This window comes from Phragmites australis, chromosome 17 (assembly GCF_958298935.1).
Source record: "Phragmites australis chromosome 17, lpPhrAust1.1, whole genome shotgun sequence".
NCBI lineage: Eukaryota > Viridiplantae > Streptophyta > Magnoliopsida > Poales > Poaceae > Phragmites > Phragmites australis.
Window position 1 is genome coordinate 11,768,569 of NC_084937.1, and position 27,247 is coordinate 11,795,815.

The 27,247-nt window shown below is 43.3% G+C and overlaps 1 protein-coding gene across 1 annotated transcript; it reads right to left on the reverse strand.

The window, feature by feature from the left end:
- Positions 1–355: 355 nt before the first annotated feature.
- LOC133896866 (uncharacterized protein At4g15970-like) lies at positions 356–17,050 on the reverse strand. Its single transcript, XM_062337508.1, has 3 exons — positions 16,778–17,050; positions 1,260–1,370; positions 356–1,174 (listed from the first exon to the last, which is right to left on the reverse strand). The coding sequence occupies exons 1-3, from the start codon at positions 17,048–17,050 to the stop codon at positions 356–358; spliced, it is 1,203 nt and encodes a 400-aa protein (XP_062193492.1).
- Between the last annotated feature and the right edge of the window lie 10,197 nt (positions 17,051–27,247).

Here is a 27,247-nt window from a genome sequence, read left to right on the forward strand (position 1 = left end):
TTACTGAACTGAAAAAAGAGATTTTACGGAATGTAACGACAACTATTACCAACAATCATTATTGAACTGCAGTTACTCTCGGTTCAGTAATGTATTCTTCAGTAGCAGATGCAATGTAGAATAATGTGGGAGTGTGAGACAAGACCCAATGACAACCCTTTATTTTGGCATCCTTGAAGCTTTCTGCCGTCGTCCTTTGGATCAAGCAGCTAGCTTTACAACGAGGAAGATAAGGGAAATTCAAATTCAGTGTCTACATATGTTATAGCAAAAAATCTGCTTGACAAATTAAACGAGAAAACACGTCGTCGTATATATGGTCACATCGTACGTTCGACACTAGTGACATTTCAGTTTAGTCCGTAAGAGTGTTGTTGTTGCTGGCTTTGAACTGCTTCCACTCGTCGAGGACGCCGCGGAGCGTCTCCAGCTTGGCCTTGAGCCCGATGAGGCAGTTGGCGTGGAAGGTGCAGAGCTTGTTGAAGTCCCTCCTCTTCCGGCGCTCGCAGAGCGTGCCGAGGTAGGCGGTGTCAACGAACTGCGCCGTCACGCCGTGCCGCGCCGACAGCTTGCGCTTCAGCTTGTCGAACAGCTCCTGCTCGTTCTTTCCCGGGTGCGCGCTCCGCGCCTCGTACCAGGCCCCGTAGAACGCGACCGTCCTCGCGCTCGCCTTGGCGTACACGAACCCGCCATTGGCCCTCTTGTCCAGGTCGTATGGGTTGCTGCCATGGAACCAGTCGCACGACATGGCCAGGTCCGCGCCCACTGGGATGCGCAGCAGCGGATTCCGGAACCAGACGATGTCCACGTCCGTGAAGACGAAGCTGTAGCCGAGCTCCAGGACCCGGGCCTGGAACAGGTTCCTGCGCCACATCATGTCCAGGTAGTCCTTGGCCATGTACCGCTGCTCCGACGCGAAGCTGGCGCCATCTTCCACCGGGAGAGCGTAGCAGAGCGGGTGCACCTGCTGGCACCGCTCGAACGCCTTGGCGTCGACGGCGACGATGACCAGGTGCTTGAGAAGGGGCTCCGTCCTCACTCCCGTACGGAAGCTCTCCAGGAAGAGGTCCATGAGTGAGCCGGGAGCCGTCCACGCCTCGTTCGTGAAGGTCATGATGATGGTCTTGTCCTCCATGGCTGCTCTCCTCAGCAGCTCCGGAAGTTTGTCTTTAGTCTGCTAAATTATTGTGTTCATAAGCAAATTCTTTAATATACAGTTAAAGGGAAATTAACCAAGGTAATTAAAGATCGAGCCATACCGTGCCAAGCTTCTTCATGCTGGAATCAACATCAACTTGAGTTCCATTACCCAAGGCCGCCAGTTCATCTATATGTTCCGGCAAGTCGACGCGGCACGGGCACGGAGAATACTGCAGTACTAGCAGCACAATACAGGCTATGGAAGTGATGAGAAGGAAACGCAAGAGACTTCTCACGGTGTTCATCTTGAAAGGAAACACTGATGGACGAATGGATCGATCGCAGGCGCGCAGATCAAACAGAAATTCCGAGGTTGCTCTATCTCAGCACACTGTACATGTAGTGGTGAAAGTAGTCGTAAAATACATGTAAACGACGTACTGAAATAGAGGAGTCCTACAATTAGACGGTTCATGAACACGTTTATTGCTTCGAGACTGGAAAAGTGTTTAACTTTTTTTCAAATCACGGCTCCCTGCTAGCTTTCCTTCTTTGGTACCAAAACTTGTATATAATCAATCCTGCATGTTTCCAACAATATTGAAATGGCAAATGACGAAGTAATCAGAGTACGTACAAAGTAGCAGTAAGGATCGATAGATACTATAGGCATGATTAATATTTGAAAAGAAAACCAGCTGGGAGCAGTATACAGAATAGATGCCGATTCAGGTAATATATATAATGTATGCAACGGCATACGGAATAGATCCCTGCAAGATTGGTGGATGTATTTAAGAGCCTCAGTTCGCATATATCATGTTGATTGTCGATCTGGTGCATATATATGGATCGAAGGTAATGCAAGGGAATAAGAAAATGGGGATATATGTAGGGGTGGAAATGGATGGCAGGAAATCTGAATTAACGGATTCCGTATCCGTTAAAATACGAATATGGATATCCGTATCCGTATTCGTTTCTGAAATAGATACTAAAGTGGATATATCCGAATTCGTTTTCGAGATTCGGATTCAAATGTGGATATCCGAATTCGAGATATATCCGATTCGTATCCGTATCCGCCAATCAGGGAACCAAATTTTGCTAAAGTTTCAGATATGAATGAAATTCCAACCCAATCAAATTGGAACAAATTTCAGTCAAATTTCATCAAATTTCAGTTAAATTTGATCAAAAATTTAAATTTCCAACATGAATTTTGAACAATATTTCTAAAATTCCGGCCCAATCAAATTAGAACAAATTTCAGTCGATTTTTATCAAATTTCAGTCAATTTTTTTCAAAAATTTAAATTTCCGACCTGAATTTTGAAGATCGAGTAGATATCCAAATGCGGATTCGTATTCGAACTATCCAATTCGTATTCGTATTCGAGGATATCTGGATCCGTATTTATATTCAAATTAAAATATGATAAATCGTACTATCCAAATTCGATTCTATACGTATTCGATCCGTTTCCACCTCTATCAATCCGTTTCCACCTCTAGATATATGTATACTTTGCACAGCCATTGGAGGCTACAACCTAACCTAGAGAACGGCGACAACCAGACCAGGGGGGCGAATGGCAGGTTCGTGTACTCCAAGGTAGGATGGCCGCGTTCTGCTTGGAGTGCGCGCGTACCCGGGCAAACCAGGAGCGGCACGTGTTCGACCAGGTGAAGCAAGCGCTGCGTTGTCGGCGCGGCGTGGCGTGCGGCAGGGTGCAGTTCGTTGACGATACGGCGGGGTTCTGCGAGCTCCGCATGCATGCTTGCGTCCAATGGAGGCCTCCCTCCGTGAAATCGATGGATCCGCACGAGCAACACCGCCGGCCGAGATATGCTTGGCATGCACTCCTGCCATGTAGGACGATGGTGAGTCGATCAAGACGGAAGCATTAAGCATCAGCAAACTGCCTGCACTCAACAAACGGTGTATCTTGCTATCTTGATTTTGCCATTTTAAGGCCAAACAACGTCAGTCTGACAACCGATAGTTGACCTGTCAAAATGTCATTACCAACAGAAGGGCACCTCTAACTCATATTTTGGGCTAGTAGCAGGAACAGCATCATGAACAAAGTGTGCTTAATTATTACTCCAGGTTTTCTTAATGCATGAGAACATGTTGAAACGATAAACATTTCTACTAAGTTTGGGTCACTCTCGTAATGCATGCATGTAACGCAGAATATAGATAAAGCGGCTTTTAGGATCTCCATGAAGAAGAGAAAGCCCGGATAAAATGGTGAGAGCATTATGAGTTATTACTCTAGTCAGGATCGGAATGTTCACATATGTTTGGCAAGTTGTGAGAGCATTATGATTCACATATATTTACAATAGTTATGTACACCCCTCTCATCCAAAATTACTACTTAAAAACAGCTACAATAAACAACATTTTTAAAAAAATTGTATTTTCAATGGTAATGCCCCCTCATTTAGATCTTAGCTTCGCCCTGTTCTTAACCCAGCAGTCCAATCTACCAAAGATGTGGTAGTAGAGACGAGGGTAAGGACGAAATATAGCAGTCCAAGTGTCCACGTTCTGCTAGCTTGTGGCTCAGCTACATGGTGCCACATGCATGACGGCTCAACCGGCTCCTCATACATGCACAGCCTGCTGTGGCGTCTGTTTGGAGGTCAGGCTAAGATCATGTCATTGTGAGCCGGCTCCCAAAGTCTCAATACGGGAAAAAACCCTTAAGTGATGGATCATATCCATTATTAGTGATGGATCATGTATGCATTCGCCATTCTAAACATATTAGTGATAGATTAAGATCTGTCACTAATAACTGAACATAAATGATGGGTCATAATAGTGACTTGTCACTAATGACTGAATATAAATGACGGGTTATAACGGTGACCCCGTCCCTTATAATTGATGAACATTTTTTATTTTTTAGCACGAAAAAAGTTAAAATATATATTTTTTCAACCAAGTCATCCCAACACAGGGGCCCATCGTATATGCCCTACAAGCCACGCTATTTTTCAAATGGGTTTTCAGTCTACGTTCTATGGGCCTCGAACTCGCAACCTCCCCTCGCGTTTGTAGCCCCCTTACGACATCACTTATCACATAGCTATGATAGAAGTTGGATATTTTATCCTTTTAACCTTCTGTGCTGAAGGTCATAGGTTGCAGGTCATAACCATGATCCGTCACTAATAACTGAACATTAGTGATGGGTCATAATCTTGACTCGTCACTAATAACTGATTTTGCCAAATTTCGCAACTTGATAAGTGATCCGAAGTACTTTCGGTAAAATAGGCATAACTTTTAAATACAAACTCTAATTTTAATGTTTTTTTGACTCTACGGACATTTACAGAAAAAGTTACATACATGTCTCCCTAAACTTGTTGGGTTCGACAATTTTTTTAGACCAAATTTGGCGTGGAAGATTAAGTTCGCACCCTTTAAGGTAGTAAGCGGTAAACACTTTTTTCTAATGTAAATTAAACACCATGTAACATTGAAAACAAAGCCCATAAACATAATCTGCAAAAAAAAAAACAATTATATTTAGAACAATTGGACACTACAGTGCACAACATTATCAATTGCATGTATATCAAACAACAATCTCATACCAGATATTAACAAAAACTCATATTCAGACATCAAACAATAATACCATCATATAAACTGAAAAAACTAAAACTAAATCTAGTATTTATGAATACCGTCATTAGTGATGGCTCATAACTTGACCCATCACTAAAAAATGGCCTAGCATGACCCGTCACTGATGAGACTATTATCATCAGTGACTGATCATGTTACGATATGTCACAAATTTTATGTTTTATTTGATTGTTTTCACGTAGTGTGCACCAGAACTCTTCCTGTTGGATACATTCTTTTTCCTGCTGCCGCCCAATTGTACTTGTTCACACGCTGCATCCAAACATCTAATGCCTAATCAGTAACTTAAAATTGCACACTTCTATTCCATTTTTATGGCTGTGATTCAGTGAACTTCACGCTTGGCATGTGATAGCACTACATGAAAAAAGTCATAGGTGACAGGTGGTAACCGTTATTAGTGATGGATCCTGCACCTATGACTCTGAACGCATCACTAATGAGTCATTATTGATGACGGGTTAAGACCTGTCACCAATTCAGTCATAGGTGACAGGTTATAAATTGACCACTTATGAAGGTCATAAGTAACAGATGTAATGAAAATAGTCTTATTAGACCAAGATTGTGACTTTAGTGATTAATGACAACATAGTCAATGGGTCTATCATGTTTGTTATGTTAGTAGGTCTCATGGATGTAATACATGAAGAAGCCACCGCAGCCAGGATAAAGTTTGGTCGAATTGAAGAAGTCTCAGGAAGATTTACCTCGCCGGATGGTCCGGTGCTATGAATGTTGTGCTCACTGGAGCATATTTGACAAAGGGGGAGAGAGGCCTGAAGACCTCGCCGGAAGGTCTAGTGATTAGCATGTGTGCTCATCGGAGCAATTCTTCCAGAGAAGGGTGTCGTGCTGAAGAATGAAGGCTAAGCCTCACAGGATAGTCCGGTGATCAAAGCATGGTAACAATAGAGTGTTTCTGTCCAAAAGGCATAATGGAACAACCCACCGGATAGTCCAGTGATCAGAGAAAGATACACACTGGAGCATTTCCACCAGAAAAGGTTGCAGCCGTGAAAGATCAAAGATCAACACGCCGAAAGGTCCAGTGATGAAGCAAGGCTACACCGGACATTGAACAGTGCAAAGATGTAGAACGAAGTTCAAGGCATCGGATAGTCCGATGATGAAGTGATGTGCACTGGATGCTTTCATCGGAGCAATTTACACAGAGAAGAAGAAAATGCTCGGATGGCTCAAGATAACTCATCGGATAGTCTGGTGATGGAGATGAAGTATACACCAGAGTAACTGATGTTCATAGAGGCTTGAGTGGTGTTTCAATGGTTAGTTTTTGAGAGTGTACTCACTGGATGATCCGGTGTTAGTACTATTGTTCTCACCGGATCATCCGGTGTTAATAACTTTTCTTAGCTGTTGGGTTAACAGTAAGTGCGTGGGTTTGAGGCTATAAATACCCATCCACTCAGTCATTTGAAGATGTGACATACTGCTGGAGTCTAGAGGAAGCTCATACACACTTAAGAAGACATCCAAACCACCAAAGTGATTAAAGTGATTATCTAAGGCAACTAAGCACAAGATTAGAGAGTTTTTAGTGTTTATAGGTCTAGAGTGAGTTGTAGCTAGGTGCTGCAACTTAAAGAAGGGATCAATGAGTGATCCTAGCTTATACCGAGTGGTACGTCAGTGTCTTAGAGTCTTGGTGACTCGCCGGCATCTGGGGCCTTGGTGGCTCAAGCTTGTTGACCCTCCGACTTAGTATGGAGCAACAACAAGAAGCGTGTATGGGGATATGGAGACCCTTGCCTTGGTGACTCAAGCTCCGAAGTGATCACAGCGGCAAGGAACTAAAAGAGAGGCTAGGAGTGAGATCTTTCCTTGGTGGCTTGTTGGATCATTCGGGTAGAGGTCATGTCTTTGTGACTTGGTGGCTCAAGAGCCGTGACTGGGTGCCGATCGGGAGCATATTCTTTGTGGAGCTCCAACATGGACTAGGGGTAACATTCATGCCATCGGATAAACATCCTTGTGCCGAGTTTGCTCTCTCTACCTTATTTACATTTTTGCATTTACATTCTTGCAATTTACCTTCTTAGATAGGTTGCAAGTGTTTTGATCGGTAGAGTAGACACACTAGATAAATCTAGAGCACATCTAGATAGAAATTGATATGGATTTATCTTGTATAGTTTTTGGAGCTGAATAGATTCTAAGTGTCATAATTCACCCCCTCTTAGGATGTCACTGATCCCTTCAACTGGTATCAGAGCTAGGGTTCACATCTAGCTATTCAATTTGTGTTAGAGCTTCACACCTTTTGCATGGTTTCTCCAATTCAAGTGGTATTTGAATCTTAGTCTCATTGTGATTGGTTAGGCTTTACCGCCTAGTGAGTTGTGACATCAGGGGTTGGAATGAATTTCCATAATGCTCCACTTTTTGATGGCACAAATGTTTCCTAGTGAAAAATTCTAATGACTTGTTATTTGCAAGCTCGAGGGTTAGATGTTTGGAGAGTCACCGAGGAAGGGATGAGGCAATGCATCACCAACAAGGAGAGATAATTAGATGCATTGGCCAAGAATATCCTTTCTCATCATGTGTTGATACATTTAATCGTGTTTATTTTCTCACCAATGCACATGATATTTAAAATAGTCTCATTGAAATACATGAAGGCACAAATGATGTGCACAATGAGAAATATCATGTGCTTGTTACTAAGCTTAATGACATCAAGCAACTACCCCATGAAAGTGCTAATGAAATATACTCATGTTTGAATATTGTTATCAATGAGATCAATGGGTTATGTTTGACACCAATTGAAGATGATCAAGTGGTGAGAAGGATACTTCAAGCTCTTCTTCCAAAGTACAACTTGATAGTCTCCATCATCTACGACAATGATGACATCAAGAAGATGACTCCAAGTCAAGTGCTCAGCAAGATCTCTGCTCATGAGATGACAATGAATATAGGGATGGAAGCTTCTTCCTCATCCGACACAAAGAACCTTGCTCTGACAAGCAAGCAAACTCAATACCAACACATGAAGGCAAGAATGAGGAGACAAGAGCAAGAGTCAAGCTCAAGTAAAGATGATGGAGATGAACATGAAGATAGCTATGAAGAAGATGAGCAAAGCACCTCAATAAATGAAGAGATGATCCCAAAGTCGCCAAGCTCATCTCACAAGTGCAGAAGAACATCAAGAAGATCAATGCCAAGATTGATCACCCAATCTCTATGGAGGACTTGGTCAAAATAATTAATCATATTAAGAAGGAGAAGAAGAGGACCAAGAACAAGAGGGAGAAAAGGGAAAGAGTCAAGGCATTCACAAGCATAGAAAGATGGGTGAGCGACGATGAAGAGTCAAGCTCAAGTGATAAAAGCTTCACCATCCTCCCCTCCAAGAAAAGCTCTTCCCCAATGTCGTCATCACAAAAGTCGTTATCCTGTAAGTCATCTCACAAGTGCCTCATGGACAAATGTATGGATATCAATGTAAGTGATGATGAATCCGATGAGGATTCTCCCTCCTATGATGAACTCCTTCATTTGATCAATGAGCAACAAAGGGCCCTTAAGAAATAATCAAAAGAGCTTAAGAAATTCAATGCACTTAATGACATTCAAACTACCTTTGTCTCTAATTATGAACAGTTATTGAGCAAATTCAATTTTCTAAACAAGGAGCATGATGAGCTTAAGATTAAATTTGAGTGCATTGAATCTCAAACTAAGGACCTTTGAAGAAATCTACCTCTCTATTTAATTTCAATCCTAATGTAGATGCTTCTACTTCTTGTGATGATTTAATTGCTTTATCTAACTCACCCTTTTGTAATAAGATTTGTATTAAGAATGTTATTGTAGAATCATCTAACAACCTCATTGCACAAGAGAATGATGAGCTTAAGCAAGAAGTGGAGAAGCTCAAGAATGACTTGACGAGTTTAAAGGGAAAAGAACATGTCCAACCTCCTCAAGATAACTGTGCTTTCGTGGTGAAGAAGCTTGCGGAGGGGTCAACCGTGACATGCTTCAAATGCCATTAAGCAGACCACAAGTCCTTCCAATGCAAGCAAGCCAAGAAGGAGACAAAGGAGAAGAAGAAGATGGTGAACCTCTCCAACAAGACCTCTAACCTCTACACCAAGTCTAACTACAAGAACAAGATCAAAAGCAACCACTACAAGCTCAAGAACAAGGACAATGGTAAGGTGGTTGCACACATAGTTGGAAAAAAGGATTGGAGGTGGAACCAACCCATTTGGGTTCCCAAGGAAGTCATCAGCAATATGAAGAGACCCCAATCGGTTTGGGTTTCAAAGAATACTTGAAGCTTGAAGCGGCTATGAGAATTTGGAGACTTGGCTCACAAGATAAAGTGAAGGTTCAAGAAAAGAAGTCAAATATACAAGTTTGGACGCTTTGATTAAAATCATGATCATCGTATACCCAAATCCTCATCCAAAGTTAAAAGAGGTAAATAGTAGCTAGACTTATGTTCATGCATTTTGCTTCTAGCTTATTTGCCTCGTCTAGGATTGCATATACTTATTTCAATTTATTGCAATACCTAGTGTAGGTTTTCATATGGTACGTTGCTTATGTTTATCTCTAACCCATGAGCAACCTATATGATTTATTAGTTGTAGGTTCATTTCATGGCACTAGTTTTTACAATTGGTATCTTTTATTTTTCATGATACAATCTATAGGATAAATTCTCATTGTTATCAATAATAAGTGCATATATCTCACAAGTATTCAACACTTGTATGCATACATTTAGGGGGAGTATATCCTATAGGTTGTGATTTTGAGAGTAACATGTGTTCCAAGTTCTATCTCTTATAGTCTTATAGAGCAATCAACATGTCCTCGGAGATATACAATGCTTAAATGCTTCAATTGATATCGTTGTCAAATCTTTTATTCCTTTAAGATACCTCCATACATAATATAGCTTAAACATTCTATCATGACATATTGTCTAGTTGTGCATTTGTTTCTTTCTCATCATATGTATGCACACATATAGAGAGAGTTTAGATTATATTATGTGAGTTTCATAAATTATGATCCATGTGCTTTCATAGCGTACAATTGGTGATGAGCCCATAGCTCCTCCAGATACGATCAATACTACTAATATTACTCAAATTATATAAGGTTTAGTTACAAGAGCACGTGCACGACAATTAGACTACCAGGTAAACTCGTTTATCGCTGTTCATACTTTCTTGGATGGGTTACTACTAAGTTCTTATGATGTTTTCTTGCTTAGGAACATGGGAGAAGCACCACAACCTTACTCGGACATCACCCCTCAAAGGCCAAGTCTACTCGGACTCGAGGATGAGCTCTAGTCGTGGTCATGGTCGAGTCTGAGGATGGCATGTCAGTAAAACAGGTATAATCCTCTCATACGAAGTCCATTTTAGACAATCTTGGACATTCTTAAAGGCTTACGATGAGCCCTTTCCAATAAATATAAGCTCGACCAAATATTCCTTATAGTTTAGTCAGAGTCAAAGAAATAAGGTGTTGCGCCACTGTTTTGGGCCTTATTAGGTCTTGTAATCGTGTCGGGGTCGAAGTCCAGGTTGTGCATGCCTCTTTCCACGGATGCACAACCCTAGGTCACCTCCTCATGTCCCTCCTATATATACACAGTAGCGATCATAGTTTAGGCTGGGGTTTAGCTTAGATTATTCTGTTTTAGACAGTTTTGTTGTTTATCGGTTTATTGAACCCTAACTCAAGTACTTCATTAGTAATTAGCAATATTCAGATTGCATCTACCTATTCTTGCTTGTGTTCTCGATTTGCTTGCAGGAAAAGCCTTCTTACTGAGATCAATTGCGTCTTGACACGGTTGATAACCACGGAGTAGTAGTGTAGTGGTTTTGAGGGTTCTCGATCTGTTCTGTTCGGAGTCTTTAGATCATCAATGTCGAAGCTCCACCAATCAACTTATCATATTACTTTTCGGAAGATCGGGCAAACGCACCTGTATCAGCTGAGAAAGAGAAGAAAGGTAATGAAAAGGGTGCTACATTCACACAAGGTGAGGATTATTTTGATGTGATAAAATTACCTGCTATTCATGCTATTGTAGAGCAAACATTAGTGGACCATATTGCTGAATTACTTTTGTCACATGATGATTTGCTTGTTGTTCCTTGTGATAAAGAAGAGTTGTGTGATAATGCTTCATTTATATCACAACCACAACTTGTGAATGAACGTGTTAATTCTATTTTACAAATCAATATTTTTCTGAAATTAAACATGTTCAATGCATTGCTAATGAGCAAGAAGAGCTGAAATTGCTATCTTCTCTAAACACATTAGGTAATATTGAATTTGATGTTGTTTGTGATCTGAATAGTTTAGAGGAGAATTTAAAACTTAATTCTGATTTGCCATGCTTGTCACAAAATACTTTTCATGTTATCGGCAAATACAATGATAAATTAGAATATATGGTGCGTCGAGTTTATATTTGTTCAAATCTGAAACTTCATACTATTGTTCTACAAAATGATCATTTAGAGGATTGCAGTAGCACTATTAATATCATGTCAAGCTCTTCTAGTTCTATTTGCAACTAGCATAGTTCTCAAGATAGGAACTGTAGTTGGATGCTACCATACACCACCATCATTGATTCACCTTTCTTTGTACAGAAGATGCAAATTGATAACAGGTTGCCATGCCATATCACTTCTATGAAAGAAGGGGAGCAAGAAGTGACATGTGTATACATTGTATCAATGTTATCTGCTATAACTAATTATGATCAGGAACAATTGTTTCAAAGAGAATTAAAATTTTTTGATAAAGAACTTATGATATTACATAATGAGAGTTCCTTGCGTATTTTACTTTGTGTAGAAATTTATAGTCAAGATAATGCTATATGCAAACAGATGATGGTTTGTTGTAAAGAAGGGGAGGATAATATATCCATAGCTCCCTCAAATACACACATGGTGAATTTGTTCCTTATTGCTCTTATTTTTTCGTAAAGAATAGAATGCTGGTAAGTTTTTATACTGTTTAATTGCTTAGGAACATGGGAGAAGCACCACAACCTTACCTGGACGTCGCCCCTCAAAGGCCAAGTCTCCTCAGACTTGAGGCTGAGCTCTAGTCGTGGTCAAGCTCGTGGTCGTGGTCGAGTCTCAGGACAACACGTCAGTAATACGGGCATAACTCTCTCATACGAAGTCCATTTTAGGTAATCTTGGACATTCTGAAAAGTTTACGACAAGCCCTTTCTAATGGATATGAGCTTGACCAAATATTCCTTATATTTTAGTCAAATTCAAAGAAATTAGGCGTTGTGCCACCGTATGGGACCCTGTTGGGTCTCCTAATCGTGTCAGGGTCAGAGTCCAGGTTGTGCATACCTCTTTCCATAGCTGCACAACCCTAGGTCGACCTCCTCACGTCCCTCCTATATATACACAGTAGCCGTCGTAGTTTAGGCTCAGGTTTAGCTTAGATTATTCTGTTTTATACAGTTTCGCCGTTTATCGGTTTGTTGAACCCCAACTCGAGTACTTCAATTGGTAATTAGCAATATTCAGATTACATCTACCTATTCTTGCTTGTGTTCTCGATTCTCTTGCAAGGAAAGCCTTCTTGGTGAGGTCAACTGCGTCTTGGCACTGTTGATAACCACATAGTAGTGGTGTAGTGGTTGTGAGGGTTCTCGATCTGTTCTGTTTGGAGCCTTTGGATCATCAACGTTGAAGCTCCACCAATCGACCTATCATATTACATTTTAGAAGATCGGGCAAACGCGCATCACCCAAGACCTTTGACAATCCATGGGCTTGGTATGACGAGGCTCAAGCTGTTGCCGAGACTTCATATGCTCAAGAGGTTAATGATGAGGAGACTGAGGAGGACGACGTAGGGGGCACCTATGATGCTGCTGATGATGATGATGATGATGGTAACAGAGACGATGATGATGATGATGTTGAGGACTTTGAGGCAGGAAGAGAGTAGTTCTTCATCTTTGCTTCTCTTTCCTTTTTGGTGCTTGATGTCAAAGGGGAAGAGAATGTCTAATCTATTCTGCTGTTCTTTTCAGCTCTAACCCGGAGTAACCGGGTTGACCCGGAGTCTCCAGGTTCTGGGCAGTGTGTCCTCTCTCTTATGTATTCAAATCTTTATCTCTTCCGTTGGACATGTAAGACTATTATAATATTTTGTGATGACTATATATGGTGTGCTTGATGTCGTACTTCTAATTTTTAAGGACTTAAGTTGTTAGTGTGAGATCATTGCTTGATGCTTGATGTAATGTTTGTTTTTCTCTTTATTTTGTTATGTAATATAACATGTCATACGCATTTCGTTTATCATGTTCACTCACACTTATTGCACCCCACGGATGCTAAGATATAGGGGGAGTTCTCGCAAAAATTCTGTTAAATATGTGCATGTGATCTCAAATTCAAATTTCAATCAATGCACACATTTAGGGAGAGCTCACCATATATCTTACAATTAAAAAATCTTTAATTCAATTATCTTTTATAAGCTTTAATCGTGTTATCATCAATCACCAAAAAAGGGGGAGATTGAAAATGCATCTAGACCCCCTATGTAGGTTTTGGCTAATTGATGACAAACGATTAAGGGATTAACATGTTTATTGAGGTTATGAACAGGTTTTAGTTCCGATGGAGAAGTTAAACGGCGATGACATCCCTCAAAAGAAAAGAGAAGCGGCATGTAGTCACTCAATAGGTTTTAATTCGCTTTATTTTTGAAATTGAGTTTAGGAATGCGTATTGCTAGTTTTGATGGTGTCTCAGTGCTCAAGTATCCTTTTAGAACCAAAAATTGAGAGTTATAATAATCCACGGACACTGGGAAAGTGCTGTTTTTTGTCTGAACCTGGAGTCTCCGGGTTGGCCCGTATACACCAGATTCTGGATAGTAGTCCAGAGTCTCTAGGTGGAGCTTCAAGCTGGGCTCTCGGGATGAGTTTAATGTTTTAACCCAGAGTCTCCGGACTATACTCCGATAGAGACTCTCGATTAGAGTCTAAAAGTTTCACCCGGACCCTCCGGGTTGACCCGGATACTCTGGGATTCTGTGTTCATATGGAGCCTCTGGGTTGGGTTCCGGACAGGCTCTTGGCTGTGCGATTTATGCCAACTCAAAGCCTCCGAGTTGATCCAGATACTCCGGGTCAATTCAAAAAGCACAGTAACGACTAGTTTTTTAAGGGGAGGGTATAAATACCCCCTCACCTCCTCCTTCATTTGCTGCTAAATAACTCATGGACAAACTCATTCATAGCCATTCAATAGCCCTCCTAACTCCTCTAAAACTTTAAATCTTTGAAGATTTGGAGAGTAGGGTTGGGAGAGAGAGACTAAGAGCGAGTGAGCTTAAGTCCAATCTTGATCATTTGAGTTCATCGCCAAGCCGTCGATCCGCGTTCTTTACTCTTGGAGCCTTAAGCTCCTAGATGGCTAGGTGTCGCCCGGAGAGCACCCAAGATTGTAGAGTGCCCCGGGAAGTTTGTTACTTGAGTAAGCAACCCTAGCTTGATCTTGATGGTCGCTTGGGTGAGGAAATAGTTGAAAGAGACTCGGCTCTTTGTGAGTTGCTCAATGTAGACGTAGATACTTCTTTGTGGAGTAGCCGAACTTTGGGATACAAATTCTTGTCTCCTTAACCTTTTGGATATCTTTCTTGCTCTAGTTGATTTTGGGCGATTTGCCCCCTATCTACTTGCTTGTGAGTGTATAGTTGCAGGTTGTTGGTCAATAAGTCTTGAGAAATCTATTAGAACATGTGGTAACTCATAGACTAAAATAGATTTGTATAAAAGTTCTTATTTTTTATTTCCTGTTCAGGCCAGACTTATTCGGGTTCACTCAGAGTATCCGAGTCTATATAACCCAGAGTATCCAGACGCTATAATCCGCTGCGAAGTTTTATTTTTCAGGTTGCCTATTCACCCCCCTCTAGGAAGCATCAAGTACTTTCAGCAAGTTCTATTTCCTCGATCATATTGAACCTATGTTTTCAACTAATCTACATGATCATCTAAAACTGAACATATATCACATGTGCTATGTAATACACTTTTATAAATTAATTATAGTAGTTAATCCTATTAAACACTTTTCAAGTCATAAATATTATCATCCAAAATACATATCACCCTACGATTATCTGTTATTATCTATATTAATGACAGACAACACCTTGATATCTAGCATGTTTAGAATTGAAAATGTCTCCTCAGAGATGTCGCTTTTAATACACCTCTTCTCGGAGATAAGATTTACTGTTATCAATGATAACTCATATACCATGAACCTTTAATGGTTGTGAATTCCGTGATGGTTGTGAAATCCTTGATGTCGTGTGGGATATGGTGGGTGATATGTAAAAATGGGTGAAAACTATTTGGTGGGGGCAGGTGGAGTAGTACTCTAAATGAGGATGCTCCTTGATGTTTGAGTCACCTCTGTGGTGTTCATTACCAAAAGATATCTGCCCCGGTCGCTTAAGGACCGAGTCATTGCGCCGTCTGGCCTAGCCACCCTGTGCAACCATGCGTCCTGAATGGGTAAGACTTGACTTCTCTTTCACTAGACTAAGTTAGGCATCATACTAGGAGGTTGCGAGCAGTGAGCAGTCAAGTGGCCATTTATCCCTCTATTTGAATATTACTATTACCAGCTTAGGCTTAAAAAGGAAACTGACCTTCAGTATATGAATCTTGGCGCTTAGGGGTAAATCTCGTGGAAAAACCTGACAGAAAAGTTGATTGGAGTGTCTCGGTATGATTCGCTCCTCCACTTGCAACGGTTGAAGACTGAGCATATTGTATGGGTATAGTGTATAACCTCTACAGAGTGTAAACCTATTCGAATAGTCGTGTCCATGGTCAACATGCGAAAGCAACAATCACGTTGACTAGACTCTGGGTGCGTGTATCTTGATTAGTGAGTATGTGGACTAGGTGTCCGTATGATAAGGTTGCTAGCTAAATCCGTCAGGATCTAAGGTACTAGAGATACACCAGATGTGATGAAACGGACCGAAAAGATCCCACATATAGTTTGTTATCATATTTTGAACTGCTTAAACTATTTTGAAGTCAATCATAGATGATACAATTGGATACCTGCATGAACTGCTTTACATTTAAAATTAAATCGTAAAATCTTATCTTTAATTACCCCTTATGCATCTATCAACATCTTAAAATAGTATAGGACTTGCTGAGTATCTTTCGTACTTACTCTTGCTATCATTCAGATAAGAAAGTCGATGCCGACTTTGTCAGAGGTGAAGACGAGAATAAAGAATAGTCTTAGAAGTCCCGTTGCACCCTAGCTACTTGTGGTTGCGTGTAACCTTTTGTACTTTAAATCTTAATAGTTATATATGAAGTTTGACTATGATACTATAACTATTGTACTGTACGTATCAGCTATTTAATACAGGAACTAATATAGGATGTACCAGAGATCCTAAGATTAGAGTCTTACATTCTCGGTCCATGATTACAGTATGAATGCCATTAGATCCATGAGAGCTAGACTCGATCGAACCGATCGATACATCAACCTTGTTCAACCGGCGATGCTGATGCTGCTTCCTCGTCAGGTTTCTTCCGCTCCCCCTCATCTTGTGCGCCATGGATCATATTCGCCTCGCCGCACAACACAATCTGACTCTCCCTGCTTTTACCCCCACAGCACGCTGTGAAGGCCTCCGGTCAGCAGGGCAAAACAAAAGGATTATGATGATTTACCTTTCCATGTGTCAATCAAAATCAAGACAATGCAACTCATCCACTTATATTCAAGTTTTATTTAGTTACCTGTCCAGGTGAACAATATAATCTCGACCATGAAGGAGGAGCAAAAAGTTGTGAAGACAAAGCAGAGCGGTTTCGTGATGAAAAATAAAACATGGAAGCAAGCCAACCATTATTGCAGTGTAAGCGATGGTGAGAAAGCTGATGTCCAGCCGGAGCTTCCACCTGGAGAAGTCCCTCTCAGCCACTGCCGCGACGACGAACGACTGCACCGCGCTGGACATGCAAAGTGCCACCGCCACAAGCATCTTGGTCGGGTACTCTCTGAGCATGCATATATAGATGTATATGTAGATAACGTCATCCGAGTCAGGACTATATTTGCTTGCAAGTTCTGTGATGCATAAAGGGTCCTGCCAGACTATGGACAGGGACCATGCCATGTTGCCGAGGATAAAGAAGAAAGGTCCCTTTGATCCATGTCGATTCTGAAGCGTTCGAAAGGCCGCCAGAGCCCGAAGGCACCGTGATGGTTGATGGGCTTAGCGCCGGCCTGGCAATAGAAGGCGATGACCAAGGAATTATATATATATTAAAATTTTCAAGATTACATGTCTATTTTAAAAATAATGAAGTCTATCCTACCGTCGCCCATTCAACAGACGACAACAAAGTCTCGTCCGTTGAACGGGTGACACCTTGTGGGTTCTGATTGGTAGCGTATTTAAAAATTGGAGAGAGAAGATCTCGTCGTTCAGTGGGTGAGACTTTGTTCCTGCCTGCTAAACGGGTGAGACCTTCCTCTTTCGTTCAACGAGCGATACCTTCCTCTCGCCCGTTCAACCGGCGATACCTTCATATAATTAGTTTTTTTAATAGAATTTGTATTCAGTAAATTGTAAAATATTGCACATTAATTTTCTCAATTTTTTTTTTCTTTAGTTAGTGTAAAAGTTTGTGAAATTTTTTGTACGAAGTCACGTTGTGAGAATACAAAATTTAATTTGTCAAATAATAATAATTATGAAGCACAAATATCATATAACCCAGCACAAAGTTTACATGCGCTGTTAAACATTAATGGGATATGGGGTTTTTCATCGCTGCGCAAATGGACCATAACCGTAAAAAAATGATAACAAACGTTGCTATGTATGGTACGCCTAAAGACTAACCTAATAGTATGTCGCTGCTAAAACTAACATGCCTTAGTGAATGGAAATAAGTCGGGGAATAATAGATGCCCTCTACTGAGTGCACCTAGGATATTTGCCCTTTCTTAGGCATCACCCCCCCCCCCCCGCCTTAGCACGACGGGCCCTCTCCCACTTCCTTTCCCTCTCTGCTTCGCGTGCTTGAGCTGTGTCACGCTCCTTTGCGGCATTCCTGATGCACTCCTCCTCCTGCCACTTCATCCGTAGTTCCTCCTGATGTCGCTCGTACTCGCAGCGTTGGTAAGCTTCCCTCCTCCATCGCATCTCCATTTCCATCCACCGCTTCTGGTCCTCATTTTGCTCTATGTCGAGCAATTACATGAAGTCACAGATAGGTGGAGGAGATTGGATAAAAGAAACAAGAGGGAAGATTAGTAAGAGAGTGCATAAAATCATGTGAAAAGTGCCACATGAGTGATCTATGTCGTTATACTGGTGGGTACTCATATGTATAGGCACACATGAAGAAGCGTAGGCCATATATATAGGATATGTCCTGGGACTCGCGAAGCCTATAAGGGTTGTCACAGAAGCACACCGGTGGTTCGACCTCCTAGGGGATGAAAATCCGCCAATGTTTCTTGGGTAGGCTTGGTGGAGCTGAGGAAGACATTGCAGTTAAGAGAGCTGGGGAAGGAGTAGTTTATCTATGAATAAGGGTGGGGTTATTGATAATGGATGGGGGCTAGTACATAGACTAAGTGCACGGGCTCAGCTGGGAACTGTAGCATAGGATTTTCTATGAAAGTTGAAAAAATTGTGGTATTGATGCTTGGCAGAGATTTCCTGTAGAAGCTGTTGCCTGGTGTGGTCATTTCATTTTGCGAAAGTTCAACACGTAGATATTATTGCATCCGCATATAAGGTAGGGAATCCAATGAAATCATTGGACTTAAAAAAATCTATTGGTAGAATGATAAATTCCGGCCATTTTATTAAAGAAAGTAAAGTACATCACGTATAAGAGTCATCGTAAGCATTTATTGCCTATCTGTGGCTACAGTACGTAAGACAATATACCCCGTCATGTAACATTTTATTGTATTTGCAAGTGTTACAGTAGTAGGGATCTTTGATGTGAAGGCTTTTTATTTTGAAAGTTGCAAATGAACGATTTGAAAGGGGATATGACCACACGATGGTCTTCCTTGGTATCGATCAAGAACACAGTTAATAAAAATATGGCTGATAATAAAAATCCCACATTAACATCCAACATGATATGACAGGCACATAATATAAATATTAGCATGTAGTACACGTAAAACAGTAACACGGAGTACTACTACATAACACCCTAAAACTAATAATGACATAGAATCCTACAGGTTACGTCCCCTCTTAGGGACGACGCCCCTGGTTGCATCTATCCTGGGGACCCTACGCCTCATCGCTTGAACGTGGTCACCTAAGTACGTTAGGCGGTTTGGTGGAACAACCGGCCGCTCAGGTCGACCAACAAGCGATGGAGTGGTGTAGTCATCCTGGGAGGGCTGAGTCCCCGGGAGTGGCGCACCAGGTGTGATGCACTGAGCTTGTGGCTCTGTCCAACAATGAAGTCATAAGTAGGGACCTAACTAATGTCCCTGCTAAGTATCTCCATGTAGCTACCTTGTGCCTCTACTTCCAGGAGATCGTCAAACTCTGCACATGGAATAACAAAGAAATCAAGTTATCACCGGTAAACTGTGACATACATAACAATATGGCATGCACGAAGCGAGTGTCGTACCTGCACCAGGGACGCGAGAGCATGAAGAACCTGCGTCCACAGAGGAAGGGTGTGTCACACCGCTGAAGGCGTGGAAGTGGCTAGCGGAACCGTAACAAGGGTCACCGGCGCTGGAAAATGAAAACCGAGGCAATGTGCCACTATAGTGGGGGTGACCAATAGCAGTGAAAGACTGCCTCGTCGTTATAGGGGTCGAAGAGGAAGATAGTGTCGAAGACATCCTCGACGGCTTGGCAGCGAAGGGTGGAACTACCAATTGGTGCTTCAGTATAGTGAAGGTGGCAAACGGTCGTGCTGGCATCTGTGCCGACTCCCGTGGTCCCATCGTAACGTCCAAGGATGAACTGCAGCACAACGATCGTAAGTCCTTCGCCACGTTCCGGATAATCCGACCAAACGATGCGCTCATCTCGGCACTGAGGACCTCACCTCCACTATCGAGCCACAGTCTCGACGCATGTGCATCGGTATTAATCTGGCGTTGTATGTCCCTCTGCAAAGATAAACTTCATCTCACTTCACAATTTTTAAGCTAACAATTGAGGTAAATGATCAATCGTGTAGGGTTATTTGTACTTCAAGCGCACGAGCCTGGGCCCTATGCATAGGGTACGTATTGCGCACATCCTCCACTTGCAGTGGAAACTCGGTTGGTGTATACATCACCTGGACCCACATCCAACGCACGAACCACGAGAGGTACTCTGCGTACGACTCCTTCGATTGTGGCTACTCCTCGTCCACGACATGCTCGACAGGTGTGTCCCATTCTTCAACCCATCTTTGCACACGCGATGCAAATGCGCTAGTGGAATGAGCCCCCCTCCACGTCAACCTGGAGAAACATAAGTCCGTGAATACAAGGTGTACACGTGGGTCGTATAAAAATGTAATTACAATGTTACGCACTTGTGTATGTTGATAGGCACCGACCTAGTCAATGGTAGTGGCCATGACTGAAACTTCCCGAACTGCCGCATCACGCGATGCGGTGACTACTCTTCGACATAGATGTCGAAGACGAGTGAGCGAGTCATGAGCCGGTACTCCTGGTCACATAGGCAGAGTACCAAAATCCAAACGGAGAGCGTCGAAGTACCTCGGCTTGCGTGTATGGCCACCAGCGCACACAGTCCACCGTCAGCTTATCGAACTGGCGAATGAAGTCCGGGTATACACGATGTGTCTGCACGCTGGACCAACTCAACTGTGCAACCTAACTAAGTTAGGCAATACAATAAAGCAATCAACATAAACGTACATAAATAGCATTACACTTACCCTATGTCTGCACCATAAGGACCCCATGGTCGGGCAGTCGACGCCGTCTGCACCAAACTGGTACACACTAAGGTCCACAATGGGCCTACCGATGGTGATGCTCTCATATGACCACATCTAAAGCAGCAGAAGACACACGGTCAGGATCGAGTTGTCGTCGACCTTCGTGCAGCTATAGCACAGGCCGCGCGGTATGTCGCAGCCAGCACAGCTGACGCCTAGCTGTTCTACGGGACCTCCAGAATTGCCTTGAGTATCCCAACATGCCGATAATATATAATGCACATATTCGGCCGAGCACCAACAATTATCACCCTCACACAGTACAGAAACCAATACCAGTTATTGTTGTCCTCACTCTCCACAAATGCAAAGGCCAATGGTAGAACTTGATTGTTCCCGTCAACACCAATAGCAGTTAGGATCTGTCCCGTGAACTTGCCGATAAGGAAAGTGCCGTCGATGCATAGGATAGACCGACAATGCTTGAAAGTTTTGATACATGCCCCTATTGCGAAGAAATATTGCTTCAGGATGTACTTTGCAGGTTTGGACAGCAATAGGTACTTATCAATGTCGTAATACGTCCTCGGGTTCTTTCGAGCAATAGTCTGCAGCAAATATGACAAATTCTCATACGACGCTTCATAGGTCCCGAACCTCATCTCAATTGCCTTCCTTTTCGCCCTACATGCCTTAATTTGCCTGATTATGGATCCTGATTCGTAGTTCAGGTTATCCACAATCTAGGCGTACATCACATTGACGACAAAGCCTGAGGTGATATTCATGTGCCTGCGCTCAATTCCGTCCATCATGCAAGTGTGTTCGACCACAATCGACACCTCTCAATAGTCAGCCCAGTCCCCCTTAAAGCTATGCACCCACCACGTGCAACCCTTATTCATGCAGTTCACATCATACTCCTTCTTTCTTGACTTGACAATATAAAACTACCGTCGAAGTGAGGTCGCCCATTGAGTCACAACATCCTTCATGGCCTGACTGGTAGGATACCTAGCACCTTAGGTCACTTCATTTTGCATATACTCCCAGGCCACTTGATTCCCCTCATTCACCATAAGGTTGTTGAAGTTTGGATTGTTCCAATCCACGGGAATTGGAACATTGTCCTCATCATCCGAGCTGTCATACTCAAGAGTTTCATCAGCCTGAATATCATCCCGCTCCATCTGTTCAATTAGAGAAGTGATTCATTCCACAATGACACAAACTTATCAGAAAACAAAAGCGCGGGGGCTCCATTCAAAAATGCTACAGAACAAAAGTTACAATCAAGGTTTTTACTCCTCGGTGACCTCCACTCGGAAAATGGACATCATGTAGTCCACCGCCCCCTGGCTCTCCCACTGTAGTCTCTCTTCGGCTTCGGGTTCGGCAACCACAGCCCCCTCCCGAACCAAGTCCAAGGTGAAGTTGGGGTCACGGCTGCGGTAGCACCGGAAGATATACTCCGCGGTCGCTCTCACCGCCTGTGAGACATCTTCTGTGCCCCTCAATGCCAGGGTGGCTGGGAGCTCAGTGAAGTGCTCCGCAAGGACCATGAGGGTGTAGGCCAAGGCTCAGGCAGTGCGGTCATCTTTCGGCTTGGTAACCCCCAGCCCGAGGCTACCTAGGGGACGCCAGCGCTTCGAAGGCTTCCCGGAGAATGCTGAGGGTAGTGCGTTCATCCTCCTTGAGCTGAGAGTGCTCGGCGGCCAGCACAGCCTTTTCTTGGGAGAGCTCGCCACACCTTCGCTACAGCTTGGCCAGCTGCTTCTCCAGTTTGGCGCATCTGCTAGTCATCGTCTCCTTCTCTTCGACCAGCTTGTGGACGGTAGCTGGGAAATGGGCGACCCATGAGAGCAAGTCAGGAGTCAGAACGGACTCCTCGACCGAGCTCGTAGGGCCTGGAGCCACCGTCGATGCTCCGAGGGTCAAGGCCAACACTGGCAGAGGGGCCGGGGTATCTGGCCGAGGCACCGTCGGAGGGGTTGTCACGGTGGTCACCAAGGGCCTGCACAAATGAGCAAAGTTGCGGAATCAAGAAGAAAAGAGCGATTCAAAGTATCTACACCTGCCCACAAAAGCTTACCTCAGCGATGGAGGACGGAGCACTAGCTTGGCCCTCACGAAACCGCCAGATCAGCCGGTCGAAGATGATAACCCCGCGTTTTTATGCCTCTGCATCTGACGATTCTTCCACTGCCCTCTTCCCATGCCGTGTAGACACTAGGCCCATGGCGGTGGGGTCAGACCGTGATTGGCCGGGGTAGGTCTGGTCGCGGGGCACCAGGTCGGTCCCGATTTGGTCGCGGCGCACCGGGTCGGTCCCAGGCTGGTCGCGGGGTGCCCGGTCGGTCCTGGTCTGGTCGCAAGATGACAGGTTGGTCCTGGACTGATCACGGGGCACCTGGTTGGCCTCCTGCTGACCGACATCACTCACAAGCCGCCGCTCTTGACCACCACCTGGCCCTGTGAAGGTTGGCTGCCTCCCGGCCCAGTTGGGTGCGAAGCGCAACCAGGACGGGGGATGTTCGGGGTGGGGGCAGACACTTCATGATCAATCTCCCGAAGGGTCGCCTCGACCTCGTCAATTATTGGCCTCAGGGCATCGACCTCGGGAAGATACTGAAGATAGCTCGAAAAATAAAACTTTGACCAAGGAAAAAACTTGGAATAGGAAATTCTGGGAAAATGCTAGACATACCAACCTAACCTGGGCCCTCTCCGTTGGGGGAGCTCACATAGAGGGACACTCAGAGGGCCACCCTTCCTGGCAGCCACTGCCATCAGAGATCTGACCCGCAGGTCGATGACCTCGTCTGGAAGATATGAAATAATAATAGTAAAACACCAATCGATCAAGCCTCTCAAGGAAAGAGGATGGCTATAATATTACCTGCGGAGCTCTCCTGGTATCATCATCTCTTCCAGTGTGCAGGTAGGCCGGGTGTGCCCTTCGCCGTAAGGGGCACAGCCGGCGGTTGATGAAGTCGCGGATAACATCGGACCTCGACAGACCGGCTTTCGCAAGCATCCTGACCCGATCGGTAAGGGATAGTAGTTCGACAGTCGGCATGGGAGTGCCCTCTCTGCAAGGCGTGCCAATGCTTCCGGCATGAAAAGGTTGTCGAAAGAGTCGTCGGTCGTAAGGTAGAACCACTCCTCCCTGCAGCCCGACCACGACGATTTAAGATTCATCTTCAGGTAGGAACTGGCAACACTATCTCGGAGATAAAAACTGCAGCTCCCGGTGGGCGACCGTGGCTGCAGCCAGGCCACATAGAAAAACCTGATGAGATCGAGACATGGCTCGACCCTGATGAAGTTTTTGCATATGTGAGTGAAGACGCTCAGCATGATAATGGAATTATCATTTAGATGAAGATGGCAGATATCATAGAAGGAAATGACAGTACAGAAGAACTCGGGGAAGGAGGGGATGAGACCCGCCAAGAAAACCGAGGCGAAGATTACAATCTCCCCCTGGCGGGGAGCAGGGACTTCTCCCCTAGGGTGGTATCTGGAGGACAGATAACGCGGAAGCAGTCGATTCTCATACATCTGCTTCAGCTTCGTGGTGGTGCATTTGCACTTTGGGAAATCGGCCTCCTTTCTGGTGTGCGACGCCATGGGAATGCAGTGGTGGTTCATTGAAAGACTCTGGTGGGGATTGGAGGCGATGGTCTCTAGTGCAAGGGCTCGGAAGGTAGAGAGATTTCTGGGACCTTCTGTCCTTCCATTCATAGGATCGACTCGGTTCCACTGCCTCGGCTCCCGAGGATCCATCTGGGGAACCGAAATTCCCTCAAAATCCAGCATCCATTAAGGTTTCTCTCTCCCATGATTCTCTCCCTTGCGCACGCTTCCCTATTATCTCTCTCCCACTATCCTTTTTCTATGGATGCTTAATCTCTCCTCGGGGTGCGGTTTTCTGAACCCATCGCTAAAATAGGCTGCGTCGCCGACCACTCCTTAAGCATGGCTTGAGTTCGTCCAAGGCTCGAATGGCACGACCAGACCTAGCCACGTCCATATAAGGATCGGTTTAGGCCACCATACCCGCGGGGGAGCTTGGGGGCTACTGTCAGTGTAAGGTATATGGGGGTCCAGTGCTAGGACCAACGTCAACAACCGGTTTTTGTGGGACTAGTTCTTTTTCTCTAAACAGGGTCTGCCGCGTGACCACTCGGCATCGCGCGACCACACTCCCGACCCCCGTTGGATTTTCCGCGACCAGTCCCTACTGGTTGCGGGGCAGGTACTCGTCTAAACCAAACCACTCTCATTTAATGCTAATGCCCATGTAGTTTTCCTTTCCTAGGCGTACCCCACCAGCCGAGGAAGTGCATATAGAAGATAATTTAAACACAAGAAAATTCATACATCAACAAGGAATGCTTGGAAGTGCATATGGAAGAAAATTTAAACACAAGATAAAATTTCGACTAAGAAGGTACCGGATCTGTTTCATTAATTTATGCTAAGAAAGATCAGTTACTAAAAAAGAAGGTCTGAATTACACAAAACCCTAGTATGCATTTCATAAGGCTACTAAATCCAAATTGCTAAATTTGGATTAGCATGCATTGCCATTTCCACCTTGCGTCGTATCGAGTAGCTCCCCGACGCCTGTGAGCATGACCTCAATCTCCATTGTGATCTTGCCACCACCTCTAGATCCAATCCAATCATGGCTCTTGATGCCACTTGTTAAAAATAAGTTGTGCAGAAGCAATGGATCTAACGAGATGATGCATGTGAGATCAAAGATGACACCGAACGCACAATGTTTGTTTATGAGGTTTAGTCAAAGCCTATATCTCAGGGCAATGATTACAAACGTTTCTTTCCATAGTTGCAACATTGGCCATTTGGGGTCCCTGTAGAACCACAAGCAACTCCTCGTGAGTGTGTCGCTATGTTGTTATCGTTACAACAACGACTCTCCTCTCATACTCCCTCCAGTAATGAATACTTGATATTTTGGACAAAATTCGATCAAACCTTTAAAACTTTGACTATCAATAATTTTTAATATACTTAGTGTAGAAACATAAATATCATATGTGTAGATTTATCTTGAAAAATACTTTAAATTAATTGAATTTTATAAATGCATTCTAGTAGAAAACAGAGGTCAAAGGTCTATATTGGAGATCATATCATGTGCAAAATGTCAAGTGTTTTTTAATAGAGAGAGTATTTATGAGGAGGCTAGGTTAGACGAGTGTGACACAGACTCTACCCTATCGCTAATATAAACCAACTAATACACAATATTCGATGCAAATACAACAGTTGGGCATGTTGATGTGGGTAGAGAGTGCTCAGATCAAAATTCCATGCTGTCGGACGCACAGTTCCTAGCAAGTTGTGGTAGTAGAGGTGCAGGATTTCTGACTGCTCGTCATGGTTGGTGTAAAGACCTGAGCTATCATGAAGAGTGGATACAGTTTTTGCGTAGGCGTTGTAAAGCAGCGACATGAAAGAACTTAGTATTCTCATCGCCTTCGATTGCTATTTTGATTTTACTTGGTTGCTTCCAAAGAGCGCGCCGTTGTCGGATGGTGCGTTGAAGAACATCTTCTCATTCTTGATTCAATACCTGGTTCGTTTGGTTCAAAATCTAGTTTGCTTGCGATCCGGCAGAGCAAACATGCTCCACGTGACCACAAAAAACGAAACTGCTGATCCGTCACAGAGAATCCCACGCGGCCTGGGACCCAGCGGCTAGTGATAGTCATCCTAACACGTGGCGCTACCCTCTCCTCTTTCCGTAGCAATTACTTTTTTTTTTTTTATCATCTTACCGAACGGCTCGGGCCAAAATGTCATACCGGAGGTTCTAGCTTAAATACCACCCGCGCACTGGTCATTGCAAGTTCAGCGCGATGAACAGTACATACGAGTTAAAAAAGGCAAAAAAATATTGATTTTTTATGTGCTTATAATTCATAGGCAACTTATTTGAACTAGATTAATCTAAAATTCTTATATAGAATTCAAACTAAAATTCTCAAAATATGTTATTTTTTAACTTCTAATAATTTTTAAGACTAAAAAAAATTCTAAAAAACTAACTCCCACTTAAGGTGAGAGTTAGTTTTAGAAATTAGTACTCGTATTTGAAGAATATTAGTAAAGTTTTTATTTTTTGAAATTTTTTTAGTCTTAAAATTACTGGAAGTTGCAAAAGTAATATTTTAGAGAATTTTAATTTAAATTTTACATAAGATTTTTAGATGAACCTAGTTTATTATGAATTATAGAGGAGTAAAAAAATTGACACATGTTTTGGTTTTTTTAGCTTTGAGTACTGTTCATCAGGATGAACATGGAATGACGCGGTATTCGAGAGAAAACCTTCGGTGCGATGGCATTTTGGCATGCGCCGTATGGTGAAGAAG